Source organism: Somniosus microcephalus, chromosome 9, assembly GCF_052327205.1.
Source record: "Somniosus microcephalus isolate GS21.2 chromosome 9, FLI_Smic_1.0, whole genome shotgun sequence".
In the NCBI taxonomy this organism is placed as follows: domain Eukaryota; kingdom Metazoa; phylum Chordata; class Chondrichthyes; order Squaliformes; family Somniosidae; genus Somniosus; species Somniosus microcephalus.
In genome coordinates this window covers 60702672-60719456 of record NC_140995.1, presented here as the reverse complement: position 1 = coordinate 60719456, position 16785 = coordinate 60702672, and the positions used below count along the sequence as shown (strand labels likewise).

At 45.9% G+C, this 16785-nt stretch overlaps 1 protein-coding gene across 1 annotated transcript in view; it reads left to right on the top strand.

Annotated features, from left to right (window-relative positions):
• Positions 1-16785, top strand: part of LOC147112415 (uncharacterized) — a 164674-nt gene that overhangs the window by 102052 nt on the left and 45837 nt on the right. The window contains exon 9 of the mRNA XM_085998175.1: positions 14478-14548. Within this exon, the coding sequence (XP_085854301.1) occupies positions 14478-14548 (71 nt within the window). The remainder of the gene's footprint in view (positions 1-14477; positions 14549-16785) is intronic.

Genomic DNA, 16785 nt, shown 5'->3' with positions numbered 1-16785 from the left:
TTCTATGTGGTACTTTGTCAAACGCCTTCCGAAAATCCATGTCGACAACATCCATTGCATTCCCTTCATCGATCCTCTCTGTTACTTCATCAAAAAATTCAATTAGATTAGTCAAACACAATCTGCCTTTTACAAACCAGTGTTGGCTCTCCTTAATTAGCTTAAATCTCTCCAAATGCCCGTTAATTTTATCCTTGATTATGGTTTCTAAAACTTTATCCACCACTGATGTTAAACTGACCAGCCTGTAGTTACTAGGATTGTCCTTACACCCTTTCTTGAACAATGGTGTCACATTTGCCACTTTCCAATCGTCAGGCACCTCCCCCGCATCTAGGGAAGATTGGAAAATTATGGCAAGCCCTTCCGCTATCTCCTCCCTCAATTCCCTTAGCAACCTGGGATTCAAGCCATCTGGACCAGGCGACTTGTCCAGTCTAAGCATACCCAGCCTTTCTAGTACATCCTGTCTATCAATTTTCACCCCTTCCATTGCTTCTACCTTTTCCACTTCTACCGATATTTTGTCAGCATCCACCTCCTTAGTAAACACCGATACAAAGTACTCATTGAGTATTCTAGCCTTGCCCTGTGCCTCTAAGCATATATCACCTTCTTTGTCTCTAACAGACCCCACCCCGCCTCTTACTACCCGCTTACTGTTTACATGCCGGTAGAAGATTTTTGGGTTCCCTTTTATGTTAACCGCCATTCTACTCTCATATTCTCTCTTTGCCAATCTTATTTTCATCTTCACATCCCCTCTCAACTTATTGTATTTGGTCTGGTTCTCCCTTGAAGAATTCACCTGACATGCATCATACACCCTGTTTTTTTGTTTCATCATCTTCTCTATCTCCCTCGTCATTCAAGGAGCCCTTGCTTTGGTTCCCTTACCCTTCCCTCTTGTTGGAATGTACCTAGCCTGTACTTGGAACATCTCATCCTATCCTTAAAGATCACCCATTGTTCCGTTACAGTTTTTCCTGTCAGTCTTTGGTTCTATTTTACCCTGGCTAGGTCCTTTCACATCCCATTGAAGTTAGCCCTATTCCAGTTTAGAAGTTCCACTCTAGATTGTTGCTTGCTCTTCTCCGTTGCTAATCTAAATCTTATGATACGATGATCACTCATACCCAAGTGTTCTTCCACAGACACTTGGTCGACCTGGCCCACCTCATTCCCCAGCACCAGATCCAGCAATGCCTCCTTCCTGGTTGGGCCAATAACATATTGGTCAAGGAAATTCTCCTGAACACATTTCAGAAATTCCACCCCCTCCTTTCCCTTTATTAATTAAAGTCCCCCAATATCACCACTCTTTAGCTCTTGCATATCTCTGATTTCCCTGCAGATTTTCTCCTCTACCACCCCCTCACTATTTGGAGGCCTATAGAATACCCCCAATAGCGTGATCATACCCTTTTTGCTCCTCAACTCTAACCAAATGGATTATGTCCTTGTCCCCTCAAGAGCATCCTCCCTTTCCAACACTACAATGTCTCCCTAAATCAGCACTGCCACCCCACCTCCCTTTTTTCCTTCCCTATCTTTTCTGAACACCTTGTACCCTTGAATATTAAGTACCCAGTCCTCACTGTTTTTAATCCACGTTTCTGTTATTGCTACAACATCATATTGCCACACAGCTAATTGTGCTTGTAGCTCACCAACCTTATTCAGCACACTTTGTGCGTTTACGTACATGCATTCTAAACCCATTTTTGAATTTTTCGTAGTCTTTCTTAGTCTGCTCCTATCTAATATGGCACTACTACCGCCTCTAGTACTATCTTCTCTAGTACTATCCAACACATTCACTCTTTTATGCACCTTATTCCTCATTTCTACTCCTATATGCTGGTGCCCATCCCCCTGCCCAGCTAGTTTAAACCCTCCCCAATAGCACTAACAAAGCTCCCCACGAGAATATTGGTCCCGGCTCTGTTGAGGTGTAATCTGTACAGCTTGTACAGGTCCCACCTTCCCCAGAAATGGTCCCAATGTCTCAGGAATCTAAAGCCCTCCCTCCTGCACCATCTCTCCAGCCATGCATTCATCTGTTCAATTCCTGTACTCACTAGCACGTGGCACCGGGAGTAAACCGGAGATTACTACCTTTGAGGTCCTGCTTTTTAATCTCTCTCCTAGCTCCCTAAGCTCTGCCTGCAGAACCTCATCCCTCTTTCTGCCTATGTCATTGGTACCGATATGGACAACTACCTCTGGCTGTTCATCCTCCCCCCTCAGTGTGTCCCTGCAGCCGCTCAGTGACATCCTTGACCCTAGCACCAGGGAGGTGGAGTCAAGTCTACGGCCGCAGAAACGCCTGTCTGCTCCCCTAACTATCGAATCTCCTACCACTATTGCTCTTCTCTTTTTTCTCCCCCCCGTGCAGCAAAGCCACCCATAGTGCCATGGACTTGACTCTGGTTGCACTCCCCAGAGGAACCATCGCCTTCATCAGTACTCAGAACAGAATACTGGTTGGAGAGTGCGATGCACTCTGAGGACTCCTGCACTACCTGCCAGGTTCTCCTCTTCTGTCTGGTGGTCATCCATTCCCTCTCTGCCTGCATACTCTTAAGCTGCGGGGTGACCACCTCTAGAAACGTGCTATCCACGTAACTCTCAGCCTCGCAGATGCACCGCAGTGACTCCAGCCGCCGCTCAAGCTCCGAAACCCGGAGCTCGAGTTGCTGTAGCTGGCGACGCTTCCCGCACATGTGGTCGTCCAAGCTACATGAAGCATCCAGGACTTCCCACATGGCACAGGATGTGCACTCCACGGGACTGAGCTGCCCTGCCATGCCTCTATTTAATAGACTAAGAACTAACCCAGCAGAAATAAACTTAAAACTTAACAAAGAACACTCCCCAGCCACTCACCAATCAGCTCTTTCCCTCTATTTAACAGGCTATTAACTAACTTAGCAGAAATAAACATTTAAACTTAAATAAAATACACTCACCAGCTACTCACCAATCAGCTCCTTCCCTTGTGCCAATGTCACTTTTTTTTACTCTGACGTCACTTTTTCAAAAACTGCCTCTGTTGAGTTGCTGCCGCTCCGTTTAACTGCTCTGCTCTCGCTATGCTCCCTCCAGGTCCGCTTCTTCCGGTCTCAGGCTCCTACCGCTCGGGACTGCTCCTTTTAACTGCTCCGCTCTCACTGTGCTCCCTCCAGGCTCGCTCCTTCTGGTCTCAGTCTCCTGCTGCTCGGGACTGCTCCTTTTAACTGCTCTGCTCTCGCTGTGCTCTCTCCAGGTCCGCTCCTTCTGGTCTCAAAGGAAAAGAGTAGCAAAAGTAAACGTTGGTCCCTTCGAGACTGAGACAGGAGAAATTTTTATGGGGAATAAGGAAATAGCAGAAACGTTAATCTGTCTTCACAATAGAATACACAAAAAGCATTCCAAAAATGGTGGGGAACCAAGGTTCTAATGAGGGTGAGGAACTTAATGTAATTAATATAAGTAGAGAAAAAGTACTAGAGAAACTAATGGGACAAAAAGCCAACAAATCCCCTCGACTTGACGGCCTACATCCGAGGGTTCTAAAAGAGTTTGCTGAAGAGATAGTGGATACATTGGTTTTGATCTTCCAAAATTCCCTAGATTCCTGAATGGTCCCAGTGGATTGGAAGGTCACAAATGTATTCAAGAAGGGAGGGAGAGAAAAAACAGGGAACTACAGGCCAGTTAGCCTGACAACAGTCATCAGGAAAATGCTGGAATCCATTGTTAAGGAAGTGGTATCCAGTCACTTAGAAAATCATAACATTAGGCAGAGTCAACATGGTTTTATGAAAGGGAAATCATGTTTGACAAATTTATTTGTTTTTTGAGGATGTAACGAGCAGGGTAGGTGAAGGGGAACCAGTGGATGTAATATATTTGGATTTCCAAAAGGCATTCAATAAGGTGCCACATGTAAGATTAGTAGAAAAGATTAGGGCTCATGGGGTTGGGGGTAATGTAGCATGGATAGAGGATTGGTTAACGGACAGAAAACAGAGAGTATGGATAAACGGATCTTTTTCAGGTTGGCAGGCTGCAATTAGTGGGGTGCTGCAAGGATCAGTGTTGGGGCCTCAGCTATTTACAATCTATATTAATGACCTAGATGAAGGGACCGAGTGTAATGTATCCAAGTTTGCTGATGATACAATGCTAGGTGGGACAGTAAGCTGCGAGAACACAAAGTCTGCCACCCCGCGCGGCTAAATCCGCTCCGTTCGGCGTCCACTGAGGTGCTGCCCGCCCGACTCAGAAGCTGATGATATTCAGGTTCCCCGATGGTTGGACCGTGGAGCCGGCGACGGTGAGGTGGAGGCCGCGGCGACTGAAGGATGTGTTCGGCAAGTCGGGCGGAGGCAGCGCAGCGCATCGGGACGCTGCAGCAGCCACGACGACTCGCAGTCCGACTGGGAGGAGGGGAGCCGGGAATGGTGGCCAGAGGGTGAGAAGCAGGCCACCACACGTGGAGCCGAGCCGGCAACAGTGGAGGAGGAGGCCGCGGTGACGAGGAGGACGGAGCGGCGTCGGGCAGGAGTGCGGGAAAGGCGGATCGAGGCGAGGGCGGACCCTATCGCGATGGCGCTGATGAAGATGGCTGCCGTCCTTGTGGGCTCCGTGCGTACCAGGCAGCTAAGTATCCTTGCTGCTTGGTGCGCTCGGCTCGTTAAGAAAAAGCATTTCACTGACTGGATTTCACTTGTATTTGGTTATGTGACAAATAAAAAAATTGAAACTGGGATATATATAGACTAAGTGAGTGGGCAGTAAGGTGGCAGATGGAGTATAATGTAGGGAAATGTGAGGTTATTCACTTTGGTAGGAAGAATAGAAAAACATAATGGCCTAGAAATTCACTGGCGCCCCGTTTCTCGCCTGGGCGCCAGAAGTTCCGCCCCGGAAGGAGCCGATTGCGCCAGCCCGATATTCAGTTTCAGCGCCCCAAACGGAAGCGGGGCGCTGCTCAAGGCACCCCGCATCCCTCTTGGAGTGCTGCAACTGAATATCGCAGCACGGCGCACTGCGGTACTGCAGGCCTTCCCCCCCTCCTTAAAGGGGAGGGGCCTGCACCAGCGCGATCAGAGATCGCGAGTGCCGGCAAAAGAGCCTGGCACCGAGGAGAAGTGCCGGGCTCTTGGGACACAGCCGGCACTGCCCGGGTCGGGGGGGCCGCCTCAGGAGGCCGGGGACGGCGGCGCGAGGAGGTGCTGGCAGGCGGCCAGCAAAAAAAATGGCCGCCCCGCACCTCCCCTTTAATTAGCGCCACCTACTGCCGCATGTAGGCCCCCCTGAACCGGTTGCAAATTGCGACCAGCGTTACAGCGGGGGACGCGACCCAATATCGCGATCGGGGCGGTAGCGGGGCGCTGCACACACCGATGACGTCATCAGTGGCGGCGCAGCGCTACAGGCTAATGCCGCCATTAGCGCCCCACTAAATTTCGCAGGAGGCGTGGCCAGTGGCACAAAACCACTAAGTGCCCTCTTTGGGTGCTAACTGGTGGCGCAGCCCACCGAATTTCTAGGCCAATATTTTTTTAAATGGTGAGAAACTTTCAAATGTTGCTGTTCAGGGAGATTTGGGTGTCCTCGTGCAAGAAACACAGAAAGCTAGCATGCAGGTACAGCAAGCAATAAGGAAGGCAAATGGCATGTTGGCCTTTATTGCAAGGGGTTGGAGTATAAGAGTAAGGAAGTCTTGCTACAATTGTACAGGGCCTTGGTGAGACCACACCTGGAGTACTGTGCACAGTTCTGGTCTCCTTATCTAAGGAAGGATATACTTGCCTTGGAGGCGGTGCAATGAAGGTTAACTAGATTGATTCCAGGGATGAGAGGGCTGTCCTATGATGAGAAATTGTGTAGAATGGGCCTATACTCTCTGGAGTTTAGAAGAATGAGAGGTAATCTCATTGAAACATACAAGATTCTGAAGGGGATTGACAGGGTAGATGCTGAGAGAATGTTTCCCCTGGCTGGAGTGTCTAGAACTAGGGGGCATAGTCTTAGGATAAGGGGTAGGCCATTTAAGACTGAGATGAGGAAGAATTTCTTCACTCAGAGGGTTGTGAATCTTTGGAATTCTTGCCCCAGAGGGCTGTGAATGCTGAGTCTTTGAGTATATTCAAGGCTGAGATAGATAGATTTTTGGACTCTAGGGGAATCAAGGGATATGGAGATCAGGCGGGAAAGTGGAGTTGAGGTTGATGATCAGCCATGATCTTACTGAATGGTGGAGCAGGCTCAAGGGGCCGTATGGCCTACTCCTGCTTTTACCTCATATGTACTCTGTCCCTCTCAAATCTGCTGACATCACCCCTCTCAAAAAAACAAACCTTGATCCCTCTGTCCTTGCAAACTACCGCCCCATCTCCAACCTGCTTTTCCTCTCCCAAGTCCTTGAACATGTTGTTGCCTCCCAAATCCGTGCCCATCTTTCCCGCAGTTCCATGTTTGAATCCCTCCAAACAGGTTCCGCCCTTGCCACAGTACCGAAACAGGTCTCATCAAAGTCACAAATTACATCCTTTGTGATTGTGACAAAGGTAAACTATCCCTGCTCATCCTTCTTGACTTGTCTGCAGCCTTTGACACAGTTGACCACTCCATCCTTCTCCAACGCCTCTCCACCGTCGTCCAGCTGGGTGGGACTGCACTCACCTGGCTCCATTCTTATCTATCTAATCGTAACCAGAGAATCACCTGCAACAGCTTCTCTTCCCGCTCCCACATCGTTACCTCTAGTGTCCCCCAAGGATCTATCCTTGGCCCCCTCCTATTTCTCATCTACATTTTGCCACTTGGTGACATCATCCGAAAACACAGCGTCGGTTTCCACATGTACGCTGACGACACCCAGCTCTACTTCACTACCTCTTCTCTCGACCCCTCCACTGTGTCTAAATTGTCAGACTGCCACAGATACAGGATCCAGGAACCCCGGTTACACAGCCACTAATATATAGTAAAACTTACCTGAACCTACTTCTGAATTTTGCCAGTTAAGAGAGATTTCCGGATATTAGGTGCTGGTTAAGAGAGAGTTTCCTGTAGAGTACATCAAACGCACTACCCTCATCGACCCTCCTTGTTACCTCCTCAAAAAATTCAATCAAGTTAGTCAGACACGAACTTCCCTTAACAAATCCATGCTGACTGTCCGTGATTAATCCGTGTCTTTCTAAATGAAGATTTATCCTGTCCCTTAGAATTTTTTCCAGTAATTTTCCCACCACCGAGGTTAGGCTGACTGGCCTGTAATTACTCGGTCTATCCCGTTCTCCCTTTTTAAACAAGGGTACCACGTTAGCAGTCCTCCAGTCCTCTGTCACCACACCTGTAGCCAGAGAAGATTTGAAAATGATGGTCAGAGCCTCTGCTATTTCCTCTCTTACTTCTCTTAACAGTCTGGGATATATTTCATCCGGGCCTGGGGAATTATCCCCTTTCAAAGATGCTGAACCCCTTAATACTTCCTCTTTCACTGTTTATTTCATCTAATATTTCATACTCCTCCTCCCTGATTGCAATGTCTGCATCATCCCTCTCTTTTGTGAAAACAGACGCAAAGTACTCATTAAGAACCATACCGCTGTCTTCCACTTCCACACACAGGTTACCTTTATGGTCCCTAATAGGTCCTACTCTTACTTTAGTTATCCTCTTGCTCTTAATGTATTTATAAAACATCTTTGGGTTTTCCTTGATTTTACTTACAAATATTTTTTCATGCCCTCTCTTTGCTTTCCAAATTTCCTTTTTAATTTCACCTCTGCACTTTCTACACTCCTAGGCTTGCTGTAGTATTGAGTCCTCGCTATCTGCCATAAGCTTCCCTTTTTTTCTTTATCCTACCCTGTATGCCCCTTGACATCCAGGGAGCTCTAGATTTGTTAGTCCCACCCTTTTTCTTTAAGGGAACATACTTGGTCTGAACCCTCACTATCTACTCCTTAAATGCCTCCCACTGCTCTGGCACTGATTTACCTTCAGGTTTCTGTCTCCAGTCCACTTTGGCTAAATCACCTCACAGCTTAGTAAAATTAACTTTTCCCCAATTGAGAACTTTTATTCCTGGTCCGTCGTTGTCCTTTTCCATAACTACCCTAAATCTAACTGAATTGTGATCACTACCACCAATATGCTCTCCCACTGATACCCTTTCCACCTGCCCAGCTTCATTCCCTAAAACTAGGTCCAGAACCGCCCCCTCTCTTGTTGGGCTTGCTACATACTGGCTAAAAAGGTTCTCCTGAATGCATGTTAAGAATTCTGCTTCCTCTATACCTTTCACACTAATTTTATCCCAGTTAATATTAGGGAAGTTGAAATCCCCTACTATTATTGCCCTATTTTTTGCACATCTCAGTAATGTGCCTACATGTTTGCTCTTCTATCTCCCTCTGACTGTTCGGAGGTCTTTCCTACACTCCCAGCCGTGTGATTGCCCCTTTTTTGTTTTTCAGTTCAACCCACATGGCCTCATTTGATGATCCTTCTAAGATATCCTCCCTCCTCAGCTGTAATTGATTCTTTAATTAATATTGTGACCCCCGCTCCTTTTTTATCCCCCTCTCTATCTCGTCTGAATACCCTGTAACCAAGAATGTTGAGCTGCCATTCCTGCCCTTCTTTCAGCCATGTCTCAGTAATAGCTATATCGATAGACTCTGGAACAGTTCCCATGGATTGGAGGGTAGCTAATGTTACCCGACTATTCAAAAAAGGTGGTAGAGAGAAAACGGGGAAATATAGACCGGTAAGCCTGACATCGGTAGTGGGGAAAATGCTAGAGTCCATTATAAAAGATGTAATAGCAGAGCACTTGGAAAACAGTGACAGGATCGGACAAAGTCAACATGGATTTACAAAAGGTAAATCGTGCTTGACTAATCTACTGGAATTTTTTGAGGATGTAACTGGTAGAATAGATAAGGGAGAACCAGTGGATGTGGTGTATTTGGACTTTCAGAAGGCTTTCGATAAGGTCCCGTATAAGAGATTAGCGTGTAAAGTTAAGGCACATGGGATTGGGGGCAAGGTACTGACTTGGATAGGGAACTGGTTGGCAGACAGGAAGCAAAGAGTTGGAATAAACGGCTCTTTTTCCGAGTGGCAGGCAGTGACTAGTGGGGTACCGCAGGGATCGGTCCTAGGACCCCAGCTATTCACAATATATATAAATGATCTAGACGAGGGAACTAGATGTAATATCTCCAAGTTTGCAGACAACACAAAGCTGGGTGGGCGTGTGTGCTGTGAGGAGGATGCCGAGAAACTCCAGTATGATTTGGACAGGTTGGATGACTGGGCAGAAGCATGGCAGATGCAGTATAATGTGGATAAATGTGAGGTTATCCACTTTGGTGGCAAAAACAGGAAGGCAGATTATCTGAACGGCAATAGATTGGGAAAAGGGGAAGCGCAACGAGACCTGGGTGTCCTTGTGCACCAGTCGCTAAAGGTAAGCATGCAGGTGCAGCAGGCGGTTAAGAAGGCAAATGGTATGTTGGCCTTCGTAGCAAGAGGGTTCGAGTACAGGAACAAGGATGTCTTGCTGCAATTGTACAGGGCCTTGTTGAGACCACACCTTGAGTATTGTGTGCAGTTTTGGTCGCCTTATCTGAGGCAGGATGTTCTTGCCATGGAGGGAGTGCAGCGAAGATTCACCAGACTGATACCTGGGATGGCAGGAATGACGTATGAGGAGATTGGGTCGATTAGGCTTATACTCGCTGGAGTTTAGAAGAATGAGAGGGGATCTCATTGAAACTTATAAAATTCTAACAGGACTAGACAGACTAGATGCAGGAAGGATGTTCCCAATGGCCGGGGAGTCCAGAACCAGGGGTCACAGTCTAAGGATAAGGGATAAGCCATTTAGGACAGAGATGAGGAGGAATTTCTTCACCCAGAGAGTGGTGAACCTGTGGAATTCTCTACCACAGAAGGCAGTGGAGGCCAATTCATTAAATATATTCAAGAAGGAGTTAGATATTTTTCCAAGGCTAAAGGGATCAAGGGATATGGGGAGAAGGCAGGGACAGGGTACTGAATTTGGATGATCAGCCATGATCTCATTGAATGGCGGAGCAGGCTCGAGGGGCCGAATGGCCTACTCCTGCTCCTATCTTCTATGTTTCTATGTTTCATACTCCCACGTGTTTATCTGTGTCCTCAACTCATCTGCTTTATTCCCTAGACTCCTTGCATTGAAGTATACACCATTTAAGCACTGCCAAACTCCCTTGTCCATTTTCTAGCCTTTGTTTCCTCTGCCTTCAAAACTCACTTACTAATTTTCTGCCTTCCATTTCCAGCTTTGCTTCTCTCCCTTCTGAATCCACTCTCAGTTTCCCATCCCCCTGCCAAGCTAGTTTAAACCCTCCCCAACAGCACTAGCAAACCCCGCCGCGAACTCTGTCAATCCCCCTCAGAAATGTATATGTTTCAATGAGATCACCTCTCATTCTTCTAAACGCCACAGAGTATAGGCCCAATCTACTCAATCTCTCCTCATAGGACAACCCTCTCATCCTAGGGATCATTCTAGTGAACCTTAGTTGCACTGCCTCTAAGGCAAGTCCTTCCTCAGATAAGGAGACCAAAACTATGCACAGTACTCCAGGTGTGGGTTCAGCAAAGCCCTATACAATTGTAGCAAGACTTCCTTACTCTTGTACTCCAACCCCCTTGCAATAAAGGCCAACATGCCATTTTCCTTCCTAAATGTTTGCTGTACCTGCATGCTAACTTTCTAAACATGCTAAAATCTCTCTGAACACCAGCATTTAATAGTTTCTCACCATTTAAAAAATATTCTGTTTTTCTATTCTTCCTACCAAAGTGAATAACGTCACATTTCCCCACCTTATACTCCATCTTATTGCCCGCTCACTGAACCTGTCTATATCCCTTTGCAGGCTCTTTCTGTCCTCCTCACAGCTTACTTTCCCACCTAGCTTTGTACCGTCAGCAAACTTGAATACATTACACTCAGTCCCTTCATCTAAGTCATTAATATAGATTGTAAATAGCTGAGGCCCAAGCACTGATCTTTGTGGCACTCCACTAGTTACAACCTGCCAACCAGAAAATGACCTGTTTATCCCTACTCTCTGTTTTCAGTCCATTAACCAATCCTCTATCCATGCTGATATATTAACCCCAACTCCATGAGCCCTTATCTTGCGTAGATTTCCTCTTAAATTTTGAGTTTTCAGCTGCTGCTGCTCCACATGCCCTACTGAGATCTGCCTCCTGTTTACTGACCTTCACTAAAAACAACAGAATCAAAGACACAAACAACATTTTCTGTAACAGTTACCATGGTGCATTGTCCTTCCTCATCCTCCTTGAACGCTCTACAGCCTTCAACACAATTGATCACACTATTCTCCTCCAGTGTCTCTCCTCCACTGTCCAGCTTCATGGGACTGCCCTCGATTGGTTCCACGCTTACCCATCCAATCACAGCCAGAGTATCTCGAGCAATAGCTTCTCCTCCTGCCCCCACACCTTAGGATTAATTCTTGGCCCCCCCACCCCTGCTTCCTCAAGTACAGCTGCCCCTTGGCAACATCCATGGCAGACATGAGGTTTAGCTTCCATGGGTATACCGTTGACACCCTGCTCTAACTCTCCACTGCATTTGTGCTGTCAGACTTCTTGTTCGACATCCAAATCTTGCATGAGCTGTAACTTCCTCCAGCTCCAGCTAAACATTTGAAAAACCAAAGCCATTGTCTGTGTCAACTGCCACAAACACACCCTCACCATCGACTCCAACCCTCTCCTTGGGCATTGTCTCATGTTCAACCAGATTGTTCGACCCGGGCCTGAGCTTCCAACCCCATATCCTGTCCATCACAAAGACTGCCTTCTTTCACTTACATAGGATGCAGCACAGAAAATGGCCATTCGGCCCAACCAGTCCATGCTGGCGTTTATGTTACTTTCGAGCCTCCTCTAGTCTTTCCTCATCTAACTATCAGCATAATCTTCTATTCCCTTGTCCTTCATATGCTTATCTAGCCTCCCCTTAAATGCATCTATACTATTCGCTTCAACCACTCCGTGTGACAGCGAGTGCTACATTCTCACCACTCTGGATAAAGAAGTTTATTCTGAACTCCCTATTGGATTTCTTGGTGACTATCTTATATTGATGGCCTCCAGTTTTGCTCTTCCCCACAAGTGAAAACACTCTCTGTGTCTACTCTATCAAAACATTTCATAATTTTAAAGACCTCTATTAGGTCACCCCTCAGCCTTCTCTTTTCAAGAGAAAAGAGACCCAGCCTGTTCATTCTTTCCTGATAGGTATAACCTCGCATTTCTGGTCATACTTGTAAATCTTTTCTGCACCCTCTCCAGTTCCTCTATATCCTTTTTATAATATGGCGACCAGAATTGTAAACAGTACTCCAAGGTAGATACAAGTTTAGTATAACTTCTCAACTCTATCCCTCTAGAAATAAACCCCAGTGCTTGGTTTGCTCTTTTTATGGCCTTGTTAACCTCTGTCACTATTAGTGATTTGTACTCAGAGATCCCTTTGCTCTTCTACCCCATTTAGATTTTTATTTTCCAAGTAATATGTGACCTCCTTATTTTTCTTACCAAAATGTAATACCTCACACATTTATCTGTGTTGAAATTCATTTGCCAATTATATGCTGATTCTACAGGTTTCTTAATGTCTTTTTGTAATTTGTTGCAGTCCTCCTCAGTATTGACTATCCCCCCAATTTGGTATCACTTCTGTAACATCACCCGTCTCCACCACACCTCAGTTATTGAAACCCTCACTCATGCTTGTCACCTCCAGATTCAATTACTCCATTGCTTTCCTGACTGGCCTGCTATCCTCCACTCGCCCTAAACTTCAGCTCATCCAAACCTCTGCTGTCTGTATCCTATCCTGTACCCAAGTCCTGCTCACTTATTACACTATGTTCGTTGACCTGCTTGTGTTCTTGAGCCCATAGCGCCTCAAATTTAAAATTCTCATCCTCATTTCTGGCCTCACACTAGTAACAAAATAGTTAGATAGAGAGAAACTATTTCCTCTGGTAGGGGTGTCCAAAATAAGGGGGCATAACCTTAAAATTATAGCTAGGCCATACAGCGGTGACATCAGGAACACTTCTTCACACAAAGGGTAGTGGAAATCAGGAACTCTTTCCCCGGCCCCCAAAAAAAAGCTGTTGAGGCTGATGGTCAGTTGAAAATGTCAAAACTGAGATTGATAGATTTTTGTTAGGCAAGGGTATTAAGGGTTACGGAACCAAGGCGGGTAAATGGAGTTAAGATACAGATCAGCCATGATCTAACTGATTGGTGAAACAGGCCCGAGGGGCTGAATGGCATATATCCCAATGATTGCAACTCTGCAACTCCCCAGTTAATTGGGCTGAGATCCACCTATGCGTGGTCCAGTGAGTCAGTGCACAGGCATGCAGTGCTGCTGTGGCAGTCACACTGTGTTTAACAAGGGCTCGGCGAACATTATGCAGTTAAGGAATGGGGCATGACGGGGAGCTTCTGTTGGCTCCCTCAACAGCTGCGAGCACTTTGTGGTGTGTTTGCCCCTCCCCAGCGCAGTTCACTAGGGGCACAGAAAAGAGCAAAGAAAAATGTGCAGTTACAAGGAAAACATTCCTTGGGAACTGCTGACTGGCAAGCTCAAAGAACCTGGGAATTATTTGTGCATGATTTTGTTTGATAACGCTCCTGTGATGTGCCTGGGCTGTTTTACTACGTTAAAGGCGCTATATAAATGCAAGTTGTTGTTGCAGTAGGGAGACACCCAAAAAAATAAGTTCTTATTCAATGGGAATATCCGTGATTTTGGGGGATATCACTTAAAGTTGGGGCAATGCCCTAGCACGTGCATGCTTAATCTAATTTAAGAGACCTGTCACATATATTTATAACAGACTCAAGACAGTTGATTGGGAAGTTTTGAATTGGGAAGTTTTGAATTGGATTGGTGTGAATCCATCTCTCCATGGACAGTCAGATCTTTTTACCAGACCATTTTTAACAATTGTGAATGCTTCAGGTATTCACATGCGTTAAAGACCTGCATATACGCTTATAAAATTTTGAAGATGTCTATTATCCTGGTTCTTGTCTAGAAAACATGGTGGAACTGTGAAAATAGGAAATCTTGGACTGATTACCTCCAACAATGCATGTTGTAGTTACAGGTAACTGTAGTAATTTCTATCAAACAATTGCTTTACTGTCCATAGCTAGTCAAATGATCCGAGGGTGATCCCTCCCTACATATCCCCTTTTGCAGTCATTTTCTTAGCTTTAAACAGCTAAATCAGAAGGCTTGTCAAAAGACTTAACATAAGTATGTGCCCTATCAGAGTTCAAAGAATTTGGTTAACTAGTTCTAAAAAGGTTTCATGATATTAGTCTTTTTCTATAGATATAATTTTTCTCCTTAGGAGGAAGCTTTTCTGAAGAACAAGCTGAAAAGACTGACTAAAATGAAACCCTGTTATCACCTAACTTACTGGTCAGTTCTCACACTTGTAGGAATTAGTAGCCAATTTATTATGCATGCTGTAAATCAGATTGCATTAGGAAAGTGATGGGATAATTTGGTGGTGTGGTGTGTTTGGGACAAGTTTTGCAGATGCACCCTCAACACAATGAGATCTGTCTCAACTGAGTTGTTAAAGGGAGATAGCAGAAGTGAGGCATCCTTCACAAAGAGAAGGACGTCAACTTATGTAGCTCTTGCACATCTCCACTCAGTTGTTTAGAGTGGGATTGCCAGAAGCATGTATGCTTGCCTATCATCTTGTTTTCAGAATAGTTATATGGGGCAGAGGGGAGGCAAAAGGATTAGTCATAAAAATTATAGCAGTTATTTTGCTGTGTAGCAGAAAATTCAGAGGCTGGTATTCTTTGAAAGTTGGCTACTCTATGAAGATATTTGGACTTCTTTTCTGTAATTTTCAACAGTTTTGTAGTATGTTTGCTGAATGTTGCCGTGACATTATTTGATAAACTTTTCCTAAAGATTTGCCTGTAAGTATGGGGTCAACCAACGACAAGCAGCAGTCCCTCTTTACCTTCGCCATTGACCCCAGGACTGTTGCCACTCTCTCCAACTACCTACCTGATAGTAAGAACTGAATGAGTCAAAATTAACTCAGAAAAACCAAAGCCATTTTGACCTCTCTGCAGCATTTGCCACGGTTGACCAAACTATCCTCCTCCACGACCTCTCCTGCACCATCCAGCTTAGAGAGAATTCCCTCACTTGGTACCACTCTTGCATATCAAATCGTAGCCAGAGCATCTCCAACAGTGGCTTCTCTTTCTGCCCCTTGCACCGTTAACTTTAGAGTCTCCCAAAGGTCTATCCTTTGCAACTTCCTGTTCCTCATCTACATGCTGCCCATAGGCCACATCATCCGAAGACATGAGTTAGGTTCCACGCGTACACAACACCCAGCTCTACCTGTCCAACGCCTATATCAACCCCTTCACTGCCTGTTTTGTCAGACTGCTTGTCTGATATCCAATCCTGGATGAGCAACAATTTCCTCAAATAAACATTAAAAAGACAGAATCCATTGTCTTCGGTCCTCACCACGAACTCTGTTCCCTCACCACTGATTCCATCCCCCTCCCTGGCCACTGTCTCAAGCTCAACCAGACTTTTTGCAACCTCGGTGACGAATTTGACCCCAAGTTGAGCTTCCGACTCCATATCCTCACCATCACCAAGACCACCTACTTCCATCCTCATAACATCACCCATCTCCACCCCTGCCTCAACCCATCTGCTGCTGAAATTCTCACCCATGCCTTTGTTACCTCTGGTCTCGATTATTCCAATGCTCTCCTGGCCGGCCTCCCATCCTCCATAAACTTCAGCTCATTCAAAACTCTGCTGCCCGTATCCTATCCCACACCAAGACCCCTTCACCCATCACCCTTGTGCTGGCTGATCTACATTGACTCCCAGTAACACCTCAAATTAAAAATTCTCATCCTCAAGTTCAAATCCCTCCATGGGCTCGTCCCCCCCCCCACCCCATCTCTGTAACCTTCTTCAGCCCTACAACCCTCTGCGAGCTCTGGTTTCCTCCAACTTTGACCTCGAGTGCATCAACCACTTTTTTCACTCCACCGTTGGCGGCTGTGCCTTCAGCTGCCTAGAACCCACACTCCAGAATTTCCTCCCTAAACCTCTCCACCTCCGTCTCCTCTTTTAAGATCCTCCTTAAAACCCACCTCTTTGACCAAGTTTTTAGTCACCCCTCTTAATATCTTCTTCGTTGGCTCGGTGTCAATGTTTGTCTGATTATGCCTCTGTGAAGTGCCTTGGGATGTTTTCTATGTTGTTAGTGTTTTCTGGTGGTGTAGTTCTGCTTTAAAGCACCAGATGGCATCAGTGTAACACTATCTGCTCTGATGCTTTTTGAAGAGAGGGACTTACGAAGCTAGAGTCCCGACATAGAACCTCGATCATTGCAAATACAGGTTCGTTAATTGTGTGTGTAAAATTGTGTCCAATTAGCACCCTTCTGATTTTCCAGTCATATTTTAGTGATTGCAAAATGGGGATGCTGTGAATCAGGCACACTGGCCTCCTGGCCCAGTTCTCCCATTCACACTCACAGCAAGTGAGGCTCTGCTTCATAAAATTTGTCCCTTAAAGTCTACAAATTACTGCTGACGATATTAGCGGATGAACACAATGTATTCATATGACATTCCTTTGTTTGCTATTTTAGG